The 20295-nt window shown below is 42.3% G+C and overlaps 1 protein-coding gene across 3 annotated transcripts in view; it reads left to right on the top strand.

Moving 5' to 3' along the window:
• Positions 1-20295, top strand: part of SLC4A4 (solute carrier family 4 member 4) — a 316339-nt gene that overhangs the window by 58880 nt on the left and 237164 nt on the right. For all 3 annotated transcript variants that reach the window (XM_040326059.1, XM_040326074.1, XM_040326066.1), the window contains exon 2: positions 3635-3708. In XM_040326059.1, the coding sequence (XP_040181993.1) occupies positions 3636-3708 (73 nt within the window). In that variant the 5' untranslated portion in view covers position 3635. The remainder of the gene's footprint in view (positions 1-3634; positions 3709-20295) is intronic.

Raw genomic sequence — 20295 nt, forward strand, 5'->3', positions numbered from 1 at the left:
TATGCTGGAGCTGAGATCTCACTGGGGAAGGATCAGTCTGTATGCTGGAGCTGGGATCTCACTGGGGAAGGATCAGTCTGTATGCTGGAGCTGGGATCTCACTGGGGAAGGACTAGTCTGTATGCTGGAGTTGGAATATCACTGGGGAAGGATCAGTCTGTATGCTGGAGGTGGAATATCACTGGGGAATAACTAGTCTGTATGCCGGAAGTGGAATATCATTGGGGAAGGATCAGTCTGTATACTGGAGGTGAAATATCACTGGGGAAGGATCAGTCTGTATACTGGAGCTGGGATCTCACTGGGGAAGGATCAGTCTGTATGCCGGAAGTGGAATATCACTTGGGAAGGATCAGTCTGTATACTAGAGCTGGGATCTCACTGGGGAAGGACTAGTCTGTATGCCGGAAGTGGACTATCACTGGGGAAGGACCAGTCTGTATTCCGGAGGTGGAATCTAATAGGGAAAGGATCAGGAAAAGGCAGAATCCCCTAGTGGCAAAATGAAACTCTGACTTAGGCATTATCCTTTTTGCATTAAAGTCCAGCTCTATAGTAGTTATAATCTACTTTGGTTTTACATTACCACAGGTTGTACAGTTGTTCTTACCTATGGGAAGATTTTACTTTTGCTGGTTGCTGTAGGAACTTCAGGCATATGACATATGATAGTTCTGACCTGAAGAGCAGCACAGAGCAGCTCATCTTTCACATGTTCTGGAAAATAAGGTCTATCACATTTATGTGAGAGCTATGTAGACATCTGTTCATAACAATAGACAGTTGTGTCCTCATTTCTACCTTGGCAGTGAGTAAAATATGAATATTTCTACTTGGATGGAATATATACTAGAGGCCTTACAAACAGAACAGGATGTATAATAAATGGTATTTCCATTGCATAATTTTCACAGCATTAGGCATTAACACTGGTTAGAAAAATGGATCTGAATTGCTTACATCATTTTAAAGAAATCTTTGCTGAGAGTACAAAAATGTGTTTTAGATCAGTAACTGAACTATTAAAGCAATTGGATCAGCATGACAGACTGGTAAATATAATGTTTAGGAGGAGAAACCAGAAATCACAGCCTCTCTAGTTCTCTTGGTATATGTTTTTTTTTTTTTTAACCCCTTGCTGTTTTTAAAAAAAATCACATTATTCAAATTAGCGGCCCAACCAATTAAACCTCTTATAAACATTAACATTTATTGTATTGTAAAAAGTAATTTTCAGTATATTTAAAAATCTTAAAAAAGCTTCTTCCCCCCTCCTAACACCTATTGTGCCTAACCTTTGTATAAAAGATCTGCATACTTAATTTTTTTTAGGCTGCTCCAGTCTGGTCACGTGATCTCCCTTGTGTAAGCCAGCATGGTTGCAGGGGAGGGGAGTGCTCCAACGACGGCTAGTAGAGCCTGCAGCAGTGATGTTACCCATGGGCTTCAATGCCCCATCCGTTGTTGGCTCTTCCTAATCTCCCCTGCAGCCTGGCTGACACAGGGGAGCAAGATAACGTGACCAGACCAGAGCGGACAGAAGATATGTAAGTATAGATATCTTTCTTACACAGGTTAGTCAGAATAGGTGTTGGGGGGGTTAGTTAGGTGGTGCCTGGAATTCCATTTAAATCAGCATATTTCATTAAAAATAATACTTGATTAGCCTGCCATGAAAGTCCATGTTCAGTCACTTGCGGTTGATTTCATTCTGTCCCCATCTCCCAATTGTGCACCATGTTACACAAGTTTTCGATGGAGACTACAGTACATGTGGCCATTTCAGCATACATTACACAAGTGTAGTCCATTGATGTCGCCATCAGGAAACCTAACCTGAATAATGCCATAAAAGTGAAACTTCCGCTTAAACCACACCTCTCCCCCTTACATGCCACATTTGGCATGTCATTTTTTTTGGGGGGGGGGGCTTCAGTAGGAGTGGGATTTCCTGTCCCACTTCCTCCTTCCGCCCAGGAACTGCTTAGGCGACTCGTCATATCGCCTTTTGGAAACCACTCCCTGTAGGCGATCGCCTGGGACACGTGACAGGTCCCAGGCGATCGCCTGTCCACTCAGGGAGCGCAGCGCTGCTCGTGCATGTGCAGTGAGTGCCTGGCTGTGAAGCCGAAAGCTGTCACGGCCGGTTGCCCACAGTTAGAATGGAGGCGCCGGCGGAGAGGGGGGAGAGGAGTGAAGCTACGGGCGGCCAGGTAAGTGTCTGTTTATTAAAAGCCAGCAGCTACACTTTTTGTAGCTGCAGACTTTTAATAAACATAAAAAAAAGGCTGGAACTCCCTTTTAAGTTATTGCTGGAGTGCATATATGTAGAAGGGGGCAGGCTGCAAGGAAACCAGAGAAGACCAGCAGTACCGAGATGCAAAGTAAGAAAATTGTGTTGATTTACTAAAACTGAAGATCTGGTGCAGCTGTTCATGATAGCCAATCAGCTTCTAACCTCAGCTTATTCAATTAAGCTTTGACAAATAAAACCCCACAAAAACTGAAAGCTGATTGGTTTCTATGAAGAGCTGCACCTGCTTTAGCAATCTCCTGGTTTAGTAAATCAAACCCAAAAGGTTCCTTATTAAAAAGACATGGCAGTAGTTTATGATGCACATTGCTTCAGCAAAATACACCTACTTCCGGCAACTCAGACTGATCAAATATGAAAAGCTGTAAGAGTCTTCAGAGTATCTACTGTATATAAAACAAGAAAAGGGATGTAGCATGTGAGCACAACACAGAAAGACATTCTCCATCTACTCTGAAGCCTCGTACACACGACCAAGGAACTCGACGGGCGAAACACATAATTTTCCTCGTCGAGTTCCTTGTTAGGCTGTCGAGGAACTTGACAAGGCAAATTTCCCCATTCCCGTCAAGGAAAAATAAGACATGCTCTCTTTTTGGCTCGACGGGATCCTCGACAGTTTCCTCGTCGAAAAATGTACACGCGACCGGTTTCCTCGCCAAAAAAAAATCCCAGCAAGTTTCTTGCTGGTTTTTGCCGAGAAACTCGGTCGTGTGTACGAGGCCTGAGACTTTTGACTGCACATAAAAAAGTATAAGTATGAGTGACAAATAGCTGCCAGTGTGCATGGATGTCTAGCTCTGTTGTAAGTATGGTGGCTGGAGGAGCTCTGAATAATCCTCAAATGTCAGCTTTCTGTCATCCCAGCATGTGACACAAAGCTTGCTTCTCAACAGAGAAGAATTAAGAGGCTCCAGTAAGCCAGGGCTTCTTATAGTATGTGTGTGTGTCTGCTTGTGTGTACCTGTCATGCCCCCTGCTTTGCAGGGATCTGCTCCATAAAGGGACCATGAATCACTTTCAAGATCTAAGGCAAAATGGATTCTAACTGCACTATAATAAGGAATAAATGTCTTCAGATCTGAAATACAATTTTACTGCTCCTGTCAGCGCTAATGCTCGGGGATTCTAGCCACACTGGCCATCCTAATCACACAGCCATTTAACTGAACAGAGTCCTGAGACCAGAACAAAAGGGGAGGCCCCCTCTAATAATATGAACAGCGGTGCCCATGTGAACCTGCCTAAGAGTAGGGGCTTGTCAAGCAGCTTACTCCAGGAGAGGTCTGAGCATTCTTTCTTTCTCTTTTACTACTACAGGATGGAGGATGAGGCAGTTCTGGACAGGGGGGCTTCCTTCCTGAAGCATGTGTGTGATGAAGAAGAGGTGGAAGGTAAGATACTCAATGTCATATGTACACATGTTTCTTTTATTTTGCTATGGCTTGCTGTAATATACAGAGTGACATTCATAAGACCTCTTGCACACGGACGTAATCATTATACACATGATTGTGCTGCCAGAGGCTGACAGAATGATCCTGAGTAGAAAACACAAGTCTTCGTATATATATATATATATATATATATATATATATAGGTGTAAACATACATATGCGTATTGGTGCATAATTCTTCTTCTTCATCCTCTTCTAGCTGTCATTGTTTCAGTTTGCGCATATACATGCATATGTGCTATCGTATACAAGTAAACTACTGCACTCAAATGTGAACTTTTTTTTCAGTGGCTCTGAACGCTTAGCTGCATGATGGATCTTAATGCTGATGTGCACATTGTCCCATGCACCTGTGTTCAGATCCATAAATGAAAGCACTACACGGCTTTGTTTTTTCACACGTGTGCAAAAGGTCTTAAACTCAGAGGTTGAAAACTTCAAAAAGGAAGCATATTTGCACGTTTGTGTAAGATGCTCTATCAAAATGCATGTGAATTGTTTGATACTTATCCCTAGTTTTATAAATGCCCATCTGTTTTTGTCTGAGATGATTATTTAGCTACTTGTTGCATTAGTTCATATTACAAGTGATAATAGAATGATCCTTATGTACCTAGTACTTTTGATTAGAAAACATGAAAACATTATTAACACGGAAAGGGCCAAATTGCTGTGATGTGTACATGTGGAGGTGAAAAGGAAATATTCTTCCCTATCATCACACGTGAGATTAACCCGATCGGACCCTTAATTCTCTATGGAGCAGCGTATTTAAATGGACTTGTGTCCGTTTACACCTTTAGATCTATGAGGGTAAGTGTAACTGATGACGTATGAAGTAAGAGTCGCACAGTGTTCACATGACCGATCTATATTGCTCATTCAAATATATGAACAAAAAATAATAACTCCCAATCAACAGTTACTATACCTTAAAAAAGTTACCTTTTGTGCATTGCACAGAACTGCCTGTAGCATTTACAACCAAGAAAAGGTTGTAATCGTAAACTGAAATATTTGACATATAATTTATTTCAGCTGTCTGTTGCTCCTTGATAGCTGTCAAACATTTGGAGTTTTCATTATCGCCATGCTTGCAGTTACTATAAATACTTAAAGTGGATGTAAACCCTTCATACTCCCAGTGAAGTGAACAGCCTCAGATGATACACAGGGATGAACCAAATCTCCCTACATTGGTTTTACATGTATATCTGCTGTCTTCACATTTATATACTGTTTAGAATGTTCAGATCGTGTTAAGAGATTTTCTCTTCCTGGTTAACACAGAGTGTGATGTCTGTGCATACAGCCAAGATAGCTAACATTGCTGATTGGAGGAAAGGCACACACCCCCTCATATCATAGGCAGAGCCTCTTAGAGATGTTTTGTAATAGGGCCAGCTCCCTGTTAATCTATTTTAGCAACCGCCCCTGACAGAAATTATATGCTTTTATCTGATGTGTTCGAGAATTTTTAAGGAGTTATCAGGCTGATAACAGAGGAACGGGTCAGGAGACAGCTAGGGACTTAGCTCTTTGAAGAGAGATAACAAAATACTGCAGATATATGTGCCCAGCTCAAATTTCATGAATTGGGTTCACATCCACTTTAAGGAATTGGGTTCACATCCACTTTAAGGAAGAACACATTGTCATGGTCAGCATTGTAAATATGAATAGCTCCCTCTGAATTGCAAGAAATCATAAACCATAGACACATAACTGTTCTGTTTTTGGTTTAAAATAAAGTTAGTATATTAGCTGGCTTTTCATCATCATAAACTAAGCAAAGTTGTTTATTGGTATTATTTGTGCTATTCCAACCAATTTTCTTACTTTAAGAAAAAAAGTGACACCGTTTAGCAAGTATGTAGGTGAAGGAGACATGCCTACCATGCAAGTACACAGACTACAAAGCGTGAAAATGAAAAAAAAAAAAGAATGGTTTAACCCACAAAGGTGTTTTTTTGTTTTTTTATTACCACCACTTTTCCTTTATGTTGGTTTCTCAAAATAAAGGCAATAATTTAGAGGCTGGATGAAAAATTTAGTGTCACTGGGCCAAAAAGTAGAGACTTATCCTGTCATAGTGACAACTGCAATTTAATTGGTCCATGATCTTAGTTTTCATTTCTAAACCTCTTGCACACAGGCACATGAGCATGTGCAACGCAATATGGCATATTTCCACCACCCAGGAAGCCCAGGTGCTATGTTCAGCCGATCCTAGACATGAATGACTCTGCTAGGTTTTACTTGGGTATACGGCGGTGCTTGAGTAAACATGTGTAAAGCATTGCATTTTCTTTTTTTTTTGCATACGCGCAAACAGTGTACTTGTGTTTCCGCAAGTACTGGCATATACCCGAGTGCAGCTGCACACATAAATAATGGGTAGCTGTATGCAGTGCTTCCTGTGCAGGAAAGTATGCTGAAATTTACATTGCATGGGCTTAGATGCCTGTGTGTAAGAGGTATTACTAAGGCAGGCCATACATTATACAATTTTCTTACTTCCACCACAGTTGATGGTGGAATCCTGCCCACAACGCTATTGTGTTCTGCTGGCGGGGACTGTGGGAGTTTTCTCTGCCGGCAGAACAGAATGATATAGCCAGCAGCACTAATCGTTTGAGAAAAACCTGACAGGCTGGTTGTACACAAGTTAAAGCGATAGTAAACCTCCAAAAATAGAGAAAAAATTGGGTACCCTACAGGTCTGAGCCTGCTCGACATACTGTTTGACTGTTCATATTCTAGTCTGCGCAGCCTAGATACTGACAGTGACAATTTTCTTAAAGCGGGGGTTCGCCCTGTAAAAAAAAAAAAAAAAGTTTTTTTTTATTAGACAATTAAATTCGGCATCGTAGCGCGAGCTACGGTATGCCGGTCTTACATTTTTTATGCCCGTACTCACTGCGGTATCGTTGATTGAAGAATCCGGGGAATGGGCGTTCCTCTGGTGAGAGAAGGTGATTGACGGCCGGCCCTGGCACGTCACGCTTCTCCGGAAATAGCCGAAATAGGCTTGGCTATTCACGGCGCCTGCGCATAGCCTGTGCGCAGGCGCTGTGAATAGCCGAGACCTACTCCGGCTGTCTTCGGGGAGCGTGACGTGCCAGAGCCGGCCGTCAATCATCCTCCCTCTCCATAGGCACGCCCATTCCCCGCGGGAGTCGGATTCTTCAATCAACAATAGCACAGTGAGTACGGGGTTTAAAAATTTAAGACCGGCATACCGTAGCTCGCGCTACGATGCCGAAAGTAATGGAATAATGGGGTGAAGGAGGGTGAACTACCGCTTTAAGAAAGAGATAAAGCAGATTTACTCTTTCAATACAAGAAAGATCTTGGTGAAAAGCTGTCTTTAGGCTTTTCGTAATACTTATCAGCTGGACCAGATAATGATATAGAAGATGTTTAGGGTGATTAGATGTAAAGAACTAAAACACATACACACCATTTCAGATATGGATGAACTCCAAAGTCTGGATAACGTCAGCATCTGCTAAGAAATTACAGCAGTTGTCTTTCTAAATGAAGACTATATCTGCTGTGTTATAAGTCTCTACTGAAAGAAATTAAAGGCCCAGCTCCAACTAGTACTTTATGGATTAGTCTCAGGCCGCGTACACACGACCGGTTTTCTCGGCAGAATCCAGCAAGAAACTCGATGGGAGACGTATTCTGCTGAGAAAACCGGTCGTGTGTACACTTTTCGCAGAGAAACCCGTCGGGAAACTCGTCGAGCCAAAAAGAGAGCATGTTCTCTATTTCCTTGACGGGCAATGGGAAAATTCGGCTCGATTCGTTTTTTGACAGCCGAACAAGGAACTCGACGGGAAAAATGATGTGTTTCGCTCGTCGAGTTTCTCGGTCGTGTGTACGTGGCCTGACAGTTATAAATAGTGTCTTTGTGCCTTTTGGGAGATATCCTCTCGTTTCTTGTGCCTTCCGACGCCTATTACTTTTACAGGAATAGAAGGTGATCTTCCCAATGTAGACACAGACAGCAGAAAACTCCAATGGAGGTTATAGCACTTCTCCACTCATCGTAAAACGTTTTGTGTCCTGGTTGGGTACAGATCCCCTCATTTCCTGTTCTGTCAGACACCTGTCATAAAGTTCTAGGCTTTCCCCATTCCATACAATATTCGGTGAAACAATGGTTAAATTGGGCTTTCAAGCAAACTTGTGTTTTGCTCATTAAGGGCAGAGGAAGGCCTCGTACACACGACCGAGAATCTCGTCGTAAAAGAAACATTGATTTCCTCGATGAGTTTCTTGTCAGGCTTGTCGAGAATCTTGTCAAGCTTTCTTTGCGTACACACTGTCAAGACAAAATCTCGTTGTTCTCAAACGCGGTGACGTAAAACACGTACAACGGCACTATAAAGGGGAAGTTCGATCCCTTGGGGCTGCTTTTGCTAATCTCATGTTACTGCATGTTAAGTAAAAGTTTGGTGAGAGACGATTCGCGCTTTTCAGTCTGTTACAGCGTGACGAATGTGCTATGTCCATTACAAACGCTACTTTTACCGAAGGCGCGCTCCCATCTCATACTTTATTCTGAGCATGCGCTGGTTTCTAAGCATACACACGAACGTGTTTCTCGTCGTAAACCAGCCCGACGAGGAACACAACGAGGAAATTGAGACTCCCGACGAGAAAAAAGAGAACTTGTTCTCTTTTTTTCTCGTCGAGATCCACGACAGTTTTCTCGACGAAAAACATACACACGACCGTTGTCCTCTGCAAAAAAGCTCTGCCACCAAGTTTCTTGATGGATTTGTGGAGGAAAGCGGTCGTGTGTATGAGGCCTGACAGGTTTGCCAAATACCCCTTCCTTGCATATACTTACTGCTGTCATATGGAAAGTCTGTAGCCTTCTGTAAACCACAACTCCAGCAACTTATAGCTTACGCATGGCATTCCTTTTCACTCTTGGTAGCTGAATAGAGTAGCCTGGTAAGTATATGCTGCAGAAAAGTGAACTCATTGCTTTTCCGTGCATTGGCAAATCACAGATTCTTTTTAGGCCTTTCTATACATGGTGGTAAGCCATACTCTCAACTTTTCAGTTATTGAACATTTGTTATGTGTTCGAAGGTGATGAGTATCTCCTAAGCTAGAGGTGCTTATTATTCCTTAGGGCAGGGTAATTAGTAATGGTGAGACCTAAAAAGAAGAAGGTGTATACAGCAGGACGCAAGAATGTAAGTATCAATCCTCAACAGAAGTGACTTCATCATGAAGGTGTGGCAGGACATTTTTACTTATTTTAGGCCCCTTTCACACTGGATCGCGAGCAGCATCGGCGGTAAAGCGCTGCTATTTTTAGCAAAGGGAAAGGGTTAAAACCGCCCGCAATGAGTTGCGGTGTCCCATTGATTTCAATATATACACACCGCTCCAAAGATGCGGCTAGCAGGACTTTTTTTTTGCCGTCCTGCTAGTGCACCGCTCCAGTGTGAAAGCCCTTGGGCTTTCACACTGGAGACACAGCAGCGGCTGTTTAGGGTCGGTTTGCAGGTGCTATTTTTAGCACAATAGCGTCTGCAAACTGCTCCAGTGTGAAAGAGGTCTTAGATTCTGCCAAGCTATAAAAAATACACAACACATACAGTATGTACTCAACATATACAGTACATTGTAGATTTCCATAGTGCAGCGAATATGCGTGGGGGCATTCTTAAATTAGATTTAGCCCTCTGAGCACACCTTCTTACCAGGATAGCATATTGGCCTAGCACAGGTGCCATCCTTACTTGTGCTTGTCATCAATTTTCTAACTTATAGAAACGTTTCTTTAATCCTCCTGTGGGCAGGATAGTCAATAAACGTTTTCCCTAACAACCACAGACATAGTTCTACTCGTTCACACAGAGTTCGATCATTTGCGGTTTTCCACACTGGATCAACACAGATAACTGCTAGGGCACATAGAACACAATTGTATTTCATGTGCCCCATTCACACTGCAACACCATAGAAAATACATACATAGGGCGCACCAGCCTAGCGAATTACCCCTGTGACAACTTTATTAAGGAAAGAAGAGTAGACATAATCAGTAATCACACAGTCCTTGACAACCTGGTCTATTGAGTAAGTCCCGACTACAAGAAGACCTTCTGGATGTCTACCACGTTTTGAGGGGAGATACCCTCTTCCTCAGAGCCAATGACCATTTGCAGCTGGCAACATTTTCTTAAGCGCAAGAGGTTGTTCTTTTTGGATTACATTACAACTCAGCCATGAGGTACAATGTGGCAAGTTACAGTACAATGCAGACATTTTACTGCAGTGCACTGGAATGTACCACATGTCACCACACTGTTGTGCACAGACCTGAATGAAGTATCATTTTGTGCACTTCAGGTAAAGTCTATAAAAAAAAAGGAATAAAAAGTAAATGGTGCGATGTGCTGAAACTTGGATCACACTACCCACCCACTGCAGCTCACTGCATGCAGCAGACTGCTACTGAGCATTTAGCTTGCGCTACGAATGCACCCTAAATAGAAAAACCTGTCCTCTGCCAGCCTGTGTGGAAGCAGCGTTCTCTTTGCAGAGATCTGGCATACCAACTGATGAGTCAGGCCTCGTACACACGACCGAGTTTCTCGGCAAAAACCAGCAAGAAACTTGCTGGGATTTTTTTTTTGCAGAGGAAACCGGTCGTGTGTACATTTTTCGATGAGGAAACTGTCGAGGATCCCGTCGAGCCAAAAAGAGAGCATGTCTTCTTTTTCCTCGACAGGAATGGAGAAACTTGCCTTGTCAAGTTCCTCGACAGCCTAACAAGGAACTCGACGAGGAAAACAATGTGTTTCGCCCGTCGAGTTCCTCGGTCGTGTGTACGAGGCTTCAGAGCTAGAGCTTTCAATCACCAATCAATTTTTTTGCATCTTAGGGGTGGTGGTAAGGGGAAGGGGGGATGGGTAGTAAGAAGAACATGGTAATTCAATTAGGCTGAAAATACGGTAATCAATATGGGGCTCTTTTACACCCTGTGCTACTAGCACATAGAAGAGTTGTACCGCGGCTCTTGCACAAAAAGCAGCTGCCAGTCTCTTCAGCAGGCTGACACCTTTACCTACTGAACACTGCACTAATCATTGATGTGCTCTAAACCCCTAATGTCTCACTTTGAAAACAGAGAAAGAAACTGAGGACAGAGACAGTCCCTTTCTCTGCAGCCTGCAGTAAACATAGTTTACTGTGCTTCAGTTAAGAATGAAGACAGGAGCAATCAGTACAGATCACTCACTGTGTACATTGAGAAAAGAAAGGCCGGTTAGTTAAATATTTACCAGCCCCTTCCCCGTTCCTGAGAAGAGGGGAGGAAAGCTGGCAGCACTGCAGGGGGGAGACGGGAAGCAGGGGAAATCATCACCACAGGGGTAATTAGGGTGTGCTCAGGCACACCCAGCCCACGCTGTGCGCACGCCTATGGCACTAATCAACAATGCTCTCCCTCCATGAGCAGTGCTGGTAATTGAAGGAGTGTTCAGAAAGGAGACATTTCTGCCCCCTAAATAGGTGAGGGTAAGGCCTCGTACACACGACCGAGAAACTCGACGGGCGAAACTCATCGTTTTGCTCGTCGAGTTCCTTGTGAAGCCGCCGAGATACTCGACAAGCCAATTTTCTCCATTCCCGTCAAGGAAATAGAGAACTTGCTCTCTTTTTGGCTCGTCGAGTTTCTCGACAGTTTCCTCGACGGAAATGTACACACGACCGGTTTCCTCTGCAAAAAAATATCTCCCAGCAAGTTTCTTGCTGGTTTTTGCTCGGTCGTGTGTACGAGGCCTAAGAGAGCCACAGTCGGACTCTCCTATGTGCCGGAAGCACATAACAGTATAATAATGTAAAAGTGCTCCGTATTATGCCATTTGAATCCATTAGTGATAAATAACAAGGGTTCAAACGTGATTTAAACTAAAAGTTTATTTGGGCTTGAAAAGCTCTTATAAATAAATGCTTATTGACTAAACTCAAAAAAGAATAGAACTAGATCACACACGCATACAGTACATAAGTTCATTGTAAGCAGTATATATTGGATATCTTCATTATTGCCATGGTGGATACTGTAGTGATCCAAGTCCTTTCTAAAGGCAAAGTGCTGAATCATGCATTATTTTACAGCCAAGGTGCTTAAGATATGAATCCCAGTTATTCATAATGCTAACAATTAATATCCTTAATGCATGTCATGTACAAAAATTAAATTCAGTAGAATTTTTTTTAGTTTTTTTTTGCGGTTTATAATTAATTGGATCTGGGGCACAGAGAAGCTTATAGTAGAACTTTTTCTCATTTAGTAATAAGCATAAATTATTACATTTTCTAAACATAATCTACCCTAATTAAACTGCCAGGATTGAAATTGATCTTTAAAACCATACACCAACAATATGTGTTTTATAATTTAATATCACTAGAATTATAGCATGTCGGCCATGCGTTACTTGTCTACCTTTGTTAATGTATCATCATAACTAACATACTGTATGTAAAATGGGAAGGAGAGCAGTCCCTCATATAAATGTACTCAATTCTGACATGCCAATAGGCTAGGTTCACCCTGTTGCTGTGTATTAAAGGGGTTGTAAAGGATTTTTTTTTTTTTCATAATAAGCATCCTTTACCTGCAGACATTCCTCTTTTCACTTCCTCATTGTTCATTTTTGCTCAGAAGTTGCTCTATTTCTTCTCTGTTCTGTTCACTTCCTGCTTGTCTGATTTTACTGACCACCGTGAAGGGAGGCTTTACTGCGGTGGTCAGTGACGTGCTCACCCCCTCCTGGGAACTACATCTGTGTGGCAGGACGCTCTCTACGTGTTAGAGACTTCAAGGAGGTGTGAATTACTGGGCGTGCCGCAATGCATACTGGGAAATGTATTTCCTACATGAACGAGCGCCGCAAACCAGGAAGTGAATGAGAGAACAGAAACTAGAATGCCGGAGGTAATATAGATGAAGGAATTTAATAGGTATTTACTCGGTTTTTAACATATTCATTACACTATTCTGTCTATCTACCTTGCAGACATTAAAGCGGTGGTTCACCCTCAGTAACAACATTCTACCATGTCATTCAGCATAGTAGCGCGAGCTACAGTATGCCTCTATTTATTTTTTTTGCCCCGTACTCACTGTTTAATCCTACAGTGAAGATTCAGACTCCCCGCAGGGAATGGGCGTTCCTATCCAGAGGGAAGTTGATTGACGGCCGGCTATGGCGCGTCACGCTCCCCAAAGATAGCCGGAGTAGGTCTAGGCTCTTCCCGGCGCTATACGGCGCCTGCGCACAGACATCGGAGCTGACTGCGCAGGCGCCGTGAAGGGCAAACACCTATTTCGGCTATTTCCGTGAAGCGTGACGTGCCATAGCCGGCCGTCAATCACGAGCCCTTTGCATATGAACGCCCATTCCCCTGAAACTTTACAACCCGATTAAACAGTGAGTACGGCGCTAAAAACAAATATAAAGGCATACTGTAGCTCACGCTACTATGCTGAATGACATGCTAGAAAAAAATAATAATAATAATTTAGGGAGAACCCCCGCTTTAATTTTAGGCAAAACATTTTTTTTACTTTACAAATCCTTTAACACATGCGTTTTAACAATCATGATATCATAATTTCATTTGTATTTCATGAAGTCAGCCTATTCATTTGAATGGATGCCTAACGCACCATAAATGCTGTGCACATGGTACCAGATTGCGGGGCAGTGCCACGCGCACTTGTTGGCAAGATGCACTGGTGTGCCTCTAACAATGAATGACACCACTAGCACCAATGTGCAAAATGCATGTTTTTGCTTTCATGCATCTCTACAGTGCAATAGTGTGAACCTAGCCTTAACCACTTGTTGACCAGCGCACGACGATATAAGTCGGCACGATGGCACCGCTGCGCAAATGGCCGTACGTCCCCTTTAAATCACGGCTTAGTGGGCACACGCCCGCCGAGAGCTCTGTGACCTGTGGACTCGATGTCCGCCAGTGTCCCGCAATCGTGACATTGAGCTTGCAGAACGGGGAGATACATATGTAAACAAGGCATTTCCCTGTTCTGCCTAGTGACATGACAGGGATCTACTGCTCCCTGTCATCGGGAGCAGTGATTGCTGTCATGTCAGTGGTAGCCCAGCCCCCCCCCCCCCACAGTTAGAATCACTCCCTGGGGCACACTTAACCCCTTGATCGCCCCCTAGTGTTTAACCCCTTCCCTGCCAGTCTCATTTACACAGTAATCGGTGGATTTTATTAGCACTGATCGCTGTATAAATGACAGTGGTTCCAAAATAGTGTCAAAAGTGTCCGATGCGTCGGCAGTCTTGATAAAAATCGCAGACCGTGACATTGCTAATAAAAAAAAACTATCCCCTTTTTTTCAGACGCTATAACTTTTGTGCAACCCAATCAAAATATGCTTATTGTGATTTGTTTAAACAAAAATATGTAGAAAAATACATATCGGCCTAAACTGAGAAAGAAATTTGTTTTTTTTATATATTTTTGGGGGGATATTTATTATAGCAAAAAGTAAAAAATATTGCTTTTTTTTCAAAATGGCGTTCTTTTTTTGTTTATAACGAAAAAAAATAAAAACCGCAGAGGTGATCAAATACCACCAAGAGAAAGCTCTATTTGTGGGGGAAAAAAAGGACGTCAATTTTGTTTGGGTACAACGTCGCAGGATCTGCGCAATTGTCAGTTAGAGCGACGCAGTGCCGTATCGCAAAAAGTGCTCTGGTCGGGAAGGGGGTAAATTCTTCCGAGGCTGAAGTGGTTAAACATTCTTTCACATACAGTATTTACAACACTACTTGCACTACACTTCAACTTTACAGCACTGTTGCAATTTGGCTAGTTCAGAAAGGACGATCCTGGATTTTGATCCATGTATGGCCGATCTTGCTAAACAGAAGTCGATTGCTGAACATTTTGGAACAGTGTATAGCCAGTTTAAGATGCCCAGGGGCCGCCAACACAGTAATCTACCAATTTCTCATTTGCAATTTGAAAATTTGGTTTTATTTATGCAATTTGATTTGTTTTTTTGATTTTTTGCAACTGTGGTATTAGATGCTCGATTGTGAGGAGACAGCTTAGTTTAGCAAGGTCTCTATTTATATTGCACCATGTACAGATTTCACTTTCAGGTGCTCCTGTGTATGAGATCCACAGCTTATATATGATACAAATAAGTAAAGAAAAAAAATTATATATTGCTATTAGTCCTAGGTATATTAACTCATAAGCCTAAAGGTCTTTTTCAGTGAAGATGCTTCCAGTGTAAGCCATATAATTTTATTACTGATAATTAAATCATGGTTTCTGGAAATGGCAACGTAATGAAAAATCCATATTCCATTAAGTGGTTACTGCTCAGCTTGACTTTGGTAAATGCATCTTTATGTGTACATCTTGCTTTTTCAAATATAACTAACTAGACAATTGGTCTGGGTTCAGCATAGATTTCATCACTTTTACCCAATATCACCAATGACTGGTGTATTGCTATCAGGCACAAACATTACACGTTCCAAAACAGAATAATACCCAAAAGGATTATAGTCATTTTTAAAGGGGTTGTAAAGGAAAAAGATGTTTTTCCCTAAATAGCTTCCTTTACCTTAGTGCAGTCCTCCTTCACTTACCTCATCCTTCAAATTTGCTTTTAAATGTCCTTATTTCTTCTGAGAAATCCTCACTTCCTGTTCTTCTGTCTGTAACTCCACACCGTAATGCAAGGCTTTCTCCCTGGTGTGAAGTGTCGTCCCTTGGACTACAGGAGAGTCAGGACGCCCACTAACACACAGCTCCTTTCTCTATCTGCAACGTAGAGAGCGTCCTGACTCTCCTGTAGCCCAAGAGAGGGGCGAGCACGACACTCCACACCAGGGAGAAAGCCTCGCATTACGGTGTGGAGTTGCAGACAGAACAGGAAGTGAGGATTTCTCAGAAGAAATAAGGACATTTAAAAGCAAAATGGAAGGATGAGGTAAGTGAAGGAGGACTGAACTAAGGTAAAGGAAGCTATTTATGGAAAATAAGTTTTTCCTTTACAACCCCTTTAAGTATTTTTTTATTATTATTTTTTTTAACACCTTTATGGTAGTAGGAACTGGAGCTTTAATTTAGCTGATACCCAAGGCCAACAGGAGAGGCTTGCAAATATGCGGCACTGTTATCGGCTGTACAGTGCTGATTGACTGTGAGCTAACCATATATAAATAAATAAATAAGGTCCCACGAATTACCACATCCGTATACTCTTCTCAAAATTAATCCTAATTTACATTTGAAGTTTACAAGGTATAAGTACATACTGTACATATATGAAATCCTTAGATTTGTATTAATATCAATTTGCAAAACGTAATACAAAGTGTTAAAAAGTTACAAGCTGATATAACTGTTACAATTGCACATAAGTGTTATGACCCGCCATGTAGAGTCAAGACCTTGGTTTTTATAACTAGACACAGATTAACCGTATGGTTACGAAAGAGATGTAATTAAATATATATCTAGGCTATGGTGCTTATCACACCAAATGGAACCTAACACTTATGTGCACATGTAACAATGTTATATCTGATACTCATGTGCACATAAGTGTTAGGTTCCATTTGGTGTGATAAGCACCATAGCCTAGATATATATTTAATTACATCTCTTTCGTAACCATACGGTTAATCTGTGTCTAGTTATAAAAACCAAGGTCTTGACTCTACATGGCGGGTCATAAGACTTATGTGCAATTGTAACAGTTATATCAGCTTGTAACTTTTTAGAGCATTTTCTATTGAATTTTACACATTGATAATTATACAAATCTAAGGATTTTATGTATCCACTTATCTCCAAGTGGTAGTAAAGTTTGAACATAAATGAAATATATATACAGTATATATAGATATATATCTATATATCTAAATATATTTATATATATTATATATATATATATATATATATATATATATATATATATATATAGATAAATATATATCTCACAAAAGTGAGTACACCCCTCACATTTTTGAAAATATTTTATTATAATTTTCATGTGACAACACTGAAGAAATGACACTTTGCTACAATGTAAAGTAGTGAGCGTGCAGCTTGTATAACAGTGTAAATTTGCTGTCCCCTCAAAATAACTCAAACACAGCAATTAATGTCTAAACCTCTGGCAACAAAAGTGAGTACACCCCGAAGTGAAAATGTCCAAATTTGGCCCAAATGTCAATATTTTGTGTGGCCACCATTATTTATCAGCACTGTCTTCACCCTCTTGGGCATGGAGTCCACCAGAGCTTCACAGGTTGCCACTAGAGTCCTCCTCCACTCTTCCATGATGACATCACAGAGCTGGTGGATGTTAGAGACCTTGCGCTCCTCCACCTTTCGTTTGAGGATGCCCCATAGATGCTCAACAGGGTTAAGGTCTGGAGACATGCTTGTCCAGTCCATTACCTTTACCCTCAGATTCTTTAGCAAGGCTGTGGTCGTATTGGAGGTGTGTCTGGGGTTGTTATGTTGGAATACTGCCCTGTGGCCCAGTCTCTAAAGGGAGAGGATCATGCTCTGCTTCAGTATGTCACAGTACATGTTGGAATTCATGGTTCTCTCAATGAACTGCCAGCAGCACTGAAAACACAAGATTGATTCTTTTATGTAAACCACTGGCACACTCACATGTATTGCCAAAACAAAAGAGAAAGTTAATTATATTGCAGCTTTCATGTGTGATTTATATCTGTAGTCATTATGCAGTGCAGGGCAGGGACGACTCACTTAGAAGAATCTGAGTCAGTTTTATTAGTCCCTTTCCAAGCCACCATACAGTGTCACTCCCTTCCACACTGTTCCAAATCAAGTATAACAAGTCCTGTACTGTATGGAAAATCCCAGTTAGGGCAAAGGTTTTATGTGTCTGCTTTTGAGATCGATCACCGTGATTGGTGTTCATTCATATTTTAGGGAAGAATGCTCTCAATGCGAAACAATCAATAGACCTGACTGTCTAAAGCTGGCCATACACTGTGGGAATTTCTGAAAAAACACTTTGGGGGCAATTTATCATAGGTATCATAGACATCATCCATACTAAACCCTCCTTCCTCAGTGCACTCTGGTCTTTCCCTGCCACTATGCCTGTCACATTGCGCATTCTCAAGGAGTTTTGAACTAGGGGTAAGGTGGACCCCAAAGGGGAACTGGGAGACTAATTCCCCATCAGGTCTGCCTTGCAGTTGATTGTTGGCACATAGTGGGAGGATCCATTATTCAGTTCAATAGCGGCTTTCCTATCTGAACACTTCCCTGCTCTGCTCTGTCAGTCAAATGTAAAGTGGACCTGATTGGATCATAACCAGAGACTGGGGACTGTCTGTGGCACTCAGCACAAAAAGCTTGGCGATGGATGCATATGTGCAGTGTGTGGGCATTAAAGCATGCCCCCTTTGCCGCTGCACATATGTGTTACGAAATCGTCACGCAACATCCAATTTTCAGCACACAACAAACTATTCTATCTTTTAGTGGCTAAACCAGGGGTGTCTAAACTTTTGAAGAGCGAGGGCCACTTAAGCGATTTGGGCCACAATGAGGAGAGTGGGAAAATGATAGGTTCGTGTCCACTCTGCATATGCAGAGTATACAAAGACACAGACCACTCTCCTCTATAGGCCCTCTGATCCAATCTGCCCAAATGGAAGTGGATGGATCCCATTCCGTATTTTTTTTTTTGCAGAACGGATTGGAGGTAGGCGGGTGTAAATGGACAAAAGTGCATTTACATCCACTGCTCCATAATGATGAATGAAGGATCCGACTAGGTACGCCTGAAAAATGTACAGGCGGACCCGATTGGACTGATCGCGTGAAAGGGGCCTAAGGCTCCTTTCACACTGATGCGCAGCAGTTTACCCGCACTGCGGGTGCAGCGCAGTGCACCTGTGGCTTTCCTGTGGGTTACCTGTACATATATTTCTATTATATCCTGCAAGTGTCGTGCACTTTCTGAAAGCGCACCAAAACTCCTGCATTCAGAAGTTTTGGTGTGCTTTCTGAAAGCGCACCAAACCCGAAAGGTAGAAACAGAAGTCGATTAGCTAGATTCAGAAAGAATTAAGCCGGCGTTTCAGTAGATACGCCTTTGTAACTCTGAATCTAAGCCGTCGTATCTTTAAGTGTATTCTCAAAATGAGATACACTTAAATCTAGCTAAGATACGACGGCCTGCGCTGTCGTATCTTAGCTTTCTATTTAGGCCGGCCGCTAGGGGCATGAACGCTGATTTACGCCTAGAATGCGTAAATCAGCGAGATACGCCTATTCACGAACGTACGCTTGCCCGTCGCAGTAAAGATGCGCCGTTTACGTAAGGCGTTTTCAGGCGTAAAGTTAGTCCAACAAAAAGCTGGCCTAGCCAATGTTAAGTATGGACGCCGGTCCCGCGTTGAAATTTTTAATTTTTACGTCGTTTGCGTAAGTCGTCCGTGAATGGAGCTGGGCGTAATTTACGTTCACGTCAAAACCAATAAGTCTTTGCGGCGTAATTTGGAGCATGCGCACTGGGATATGTCCACGGACGGCGCATGTGCCATTCGTAAAAAACGTCAATCACGTCGGGTCACGATTCATTTGCATAAAACACGCCCACCTCTTCACAATTTGAATTAGGCGCGCTTAGGCCGGCACATTTACGCTACGCCGCCGTAACTTAGGACGCAAGTGCTTTGTGAATACAGCACTTGCCTCTCTAACTTACAGCGGCGTAGCGTAAATACGATACGCTACGCCGGCTCAAACATATGCCGCCCTACGTGAATCCAGCTATATGACTCAGTGCAGTGCACCTGTATATCAGTTTGAAAGCAGCCCAGAGTAACCAGTGCAGAGAACAGATATGCCCATTGCTGTTTGATTGTAATAAGCAACTAACCTCAATCTTCACTTCTTTCTCAAGAATCCTGCAGGTATCTGTCCCAGGCTGTTGCTGACCCAGGCGGGTATCGCTGGTTTTTGCTGTCACAGGCGGAGTACATTTGGTATCATACCGCTTGTGACCAGAGCTGGCGTTATAACTGAAGCATCGGCTCTGCTTTCTACTGCAGCTGCATGCTTCCTCTACCACTGGCTCTATTCTTACCATTGATGCTCTGGAATGGCGGGTTCGGGAACCAAAAATCTGAGCTTGCTGACCCGCCATCCCAGAGCAGGAGGTTGTGGGTCACATCAGAGGGAACCCCAGGACTAGACCATAATAAGCACACAGAGTTGGTCATGTTGTGACAACTATTGCCTAACATTCGTCCAAACAATTGTTTCCCGTTTACTTAATAGGAATAGTCTACAATGTTGGTAAAGCTTTGAGCTGTAGTTGCAGAAAAAATCACTGTGTTCTTGGAGCTGATACTTCCCAGAACATGTCAGTATTATACACTATTATAAGTTTGTAGCTTTCAAAAAATGATAGCTTTGATG

Source organism: Rana temporaria, chromosome 1 (genome assembly GCF_905171775.1).
Source record: "Rana temporaria chromosome 1, aRanTem1.1, whole genome shotgun sequence".
In the NCBI taxonomy this organism is placed as follows: Eukaryota; Metazoa; Chordata; class Amphibia; order Anura; family Ranidae; genus Rana; species Rana temporaria.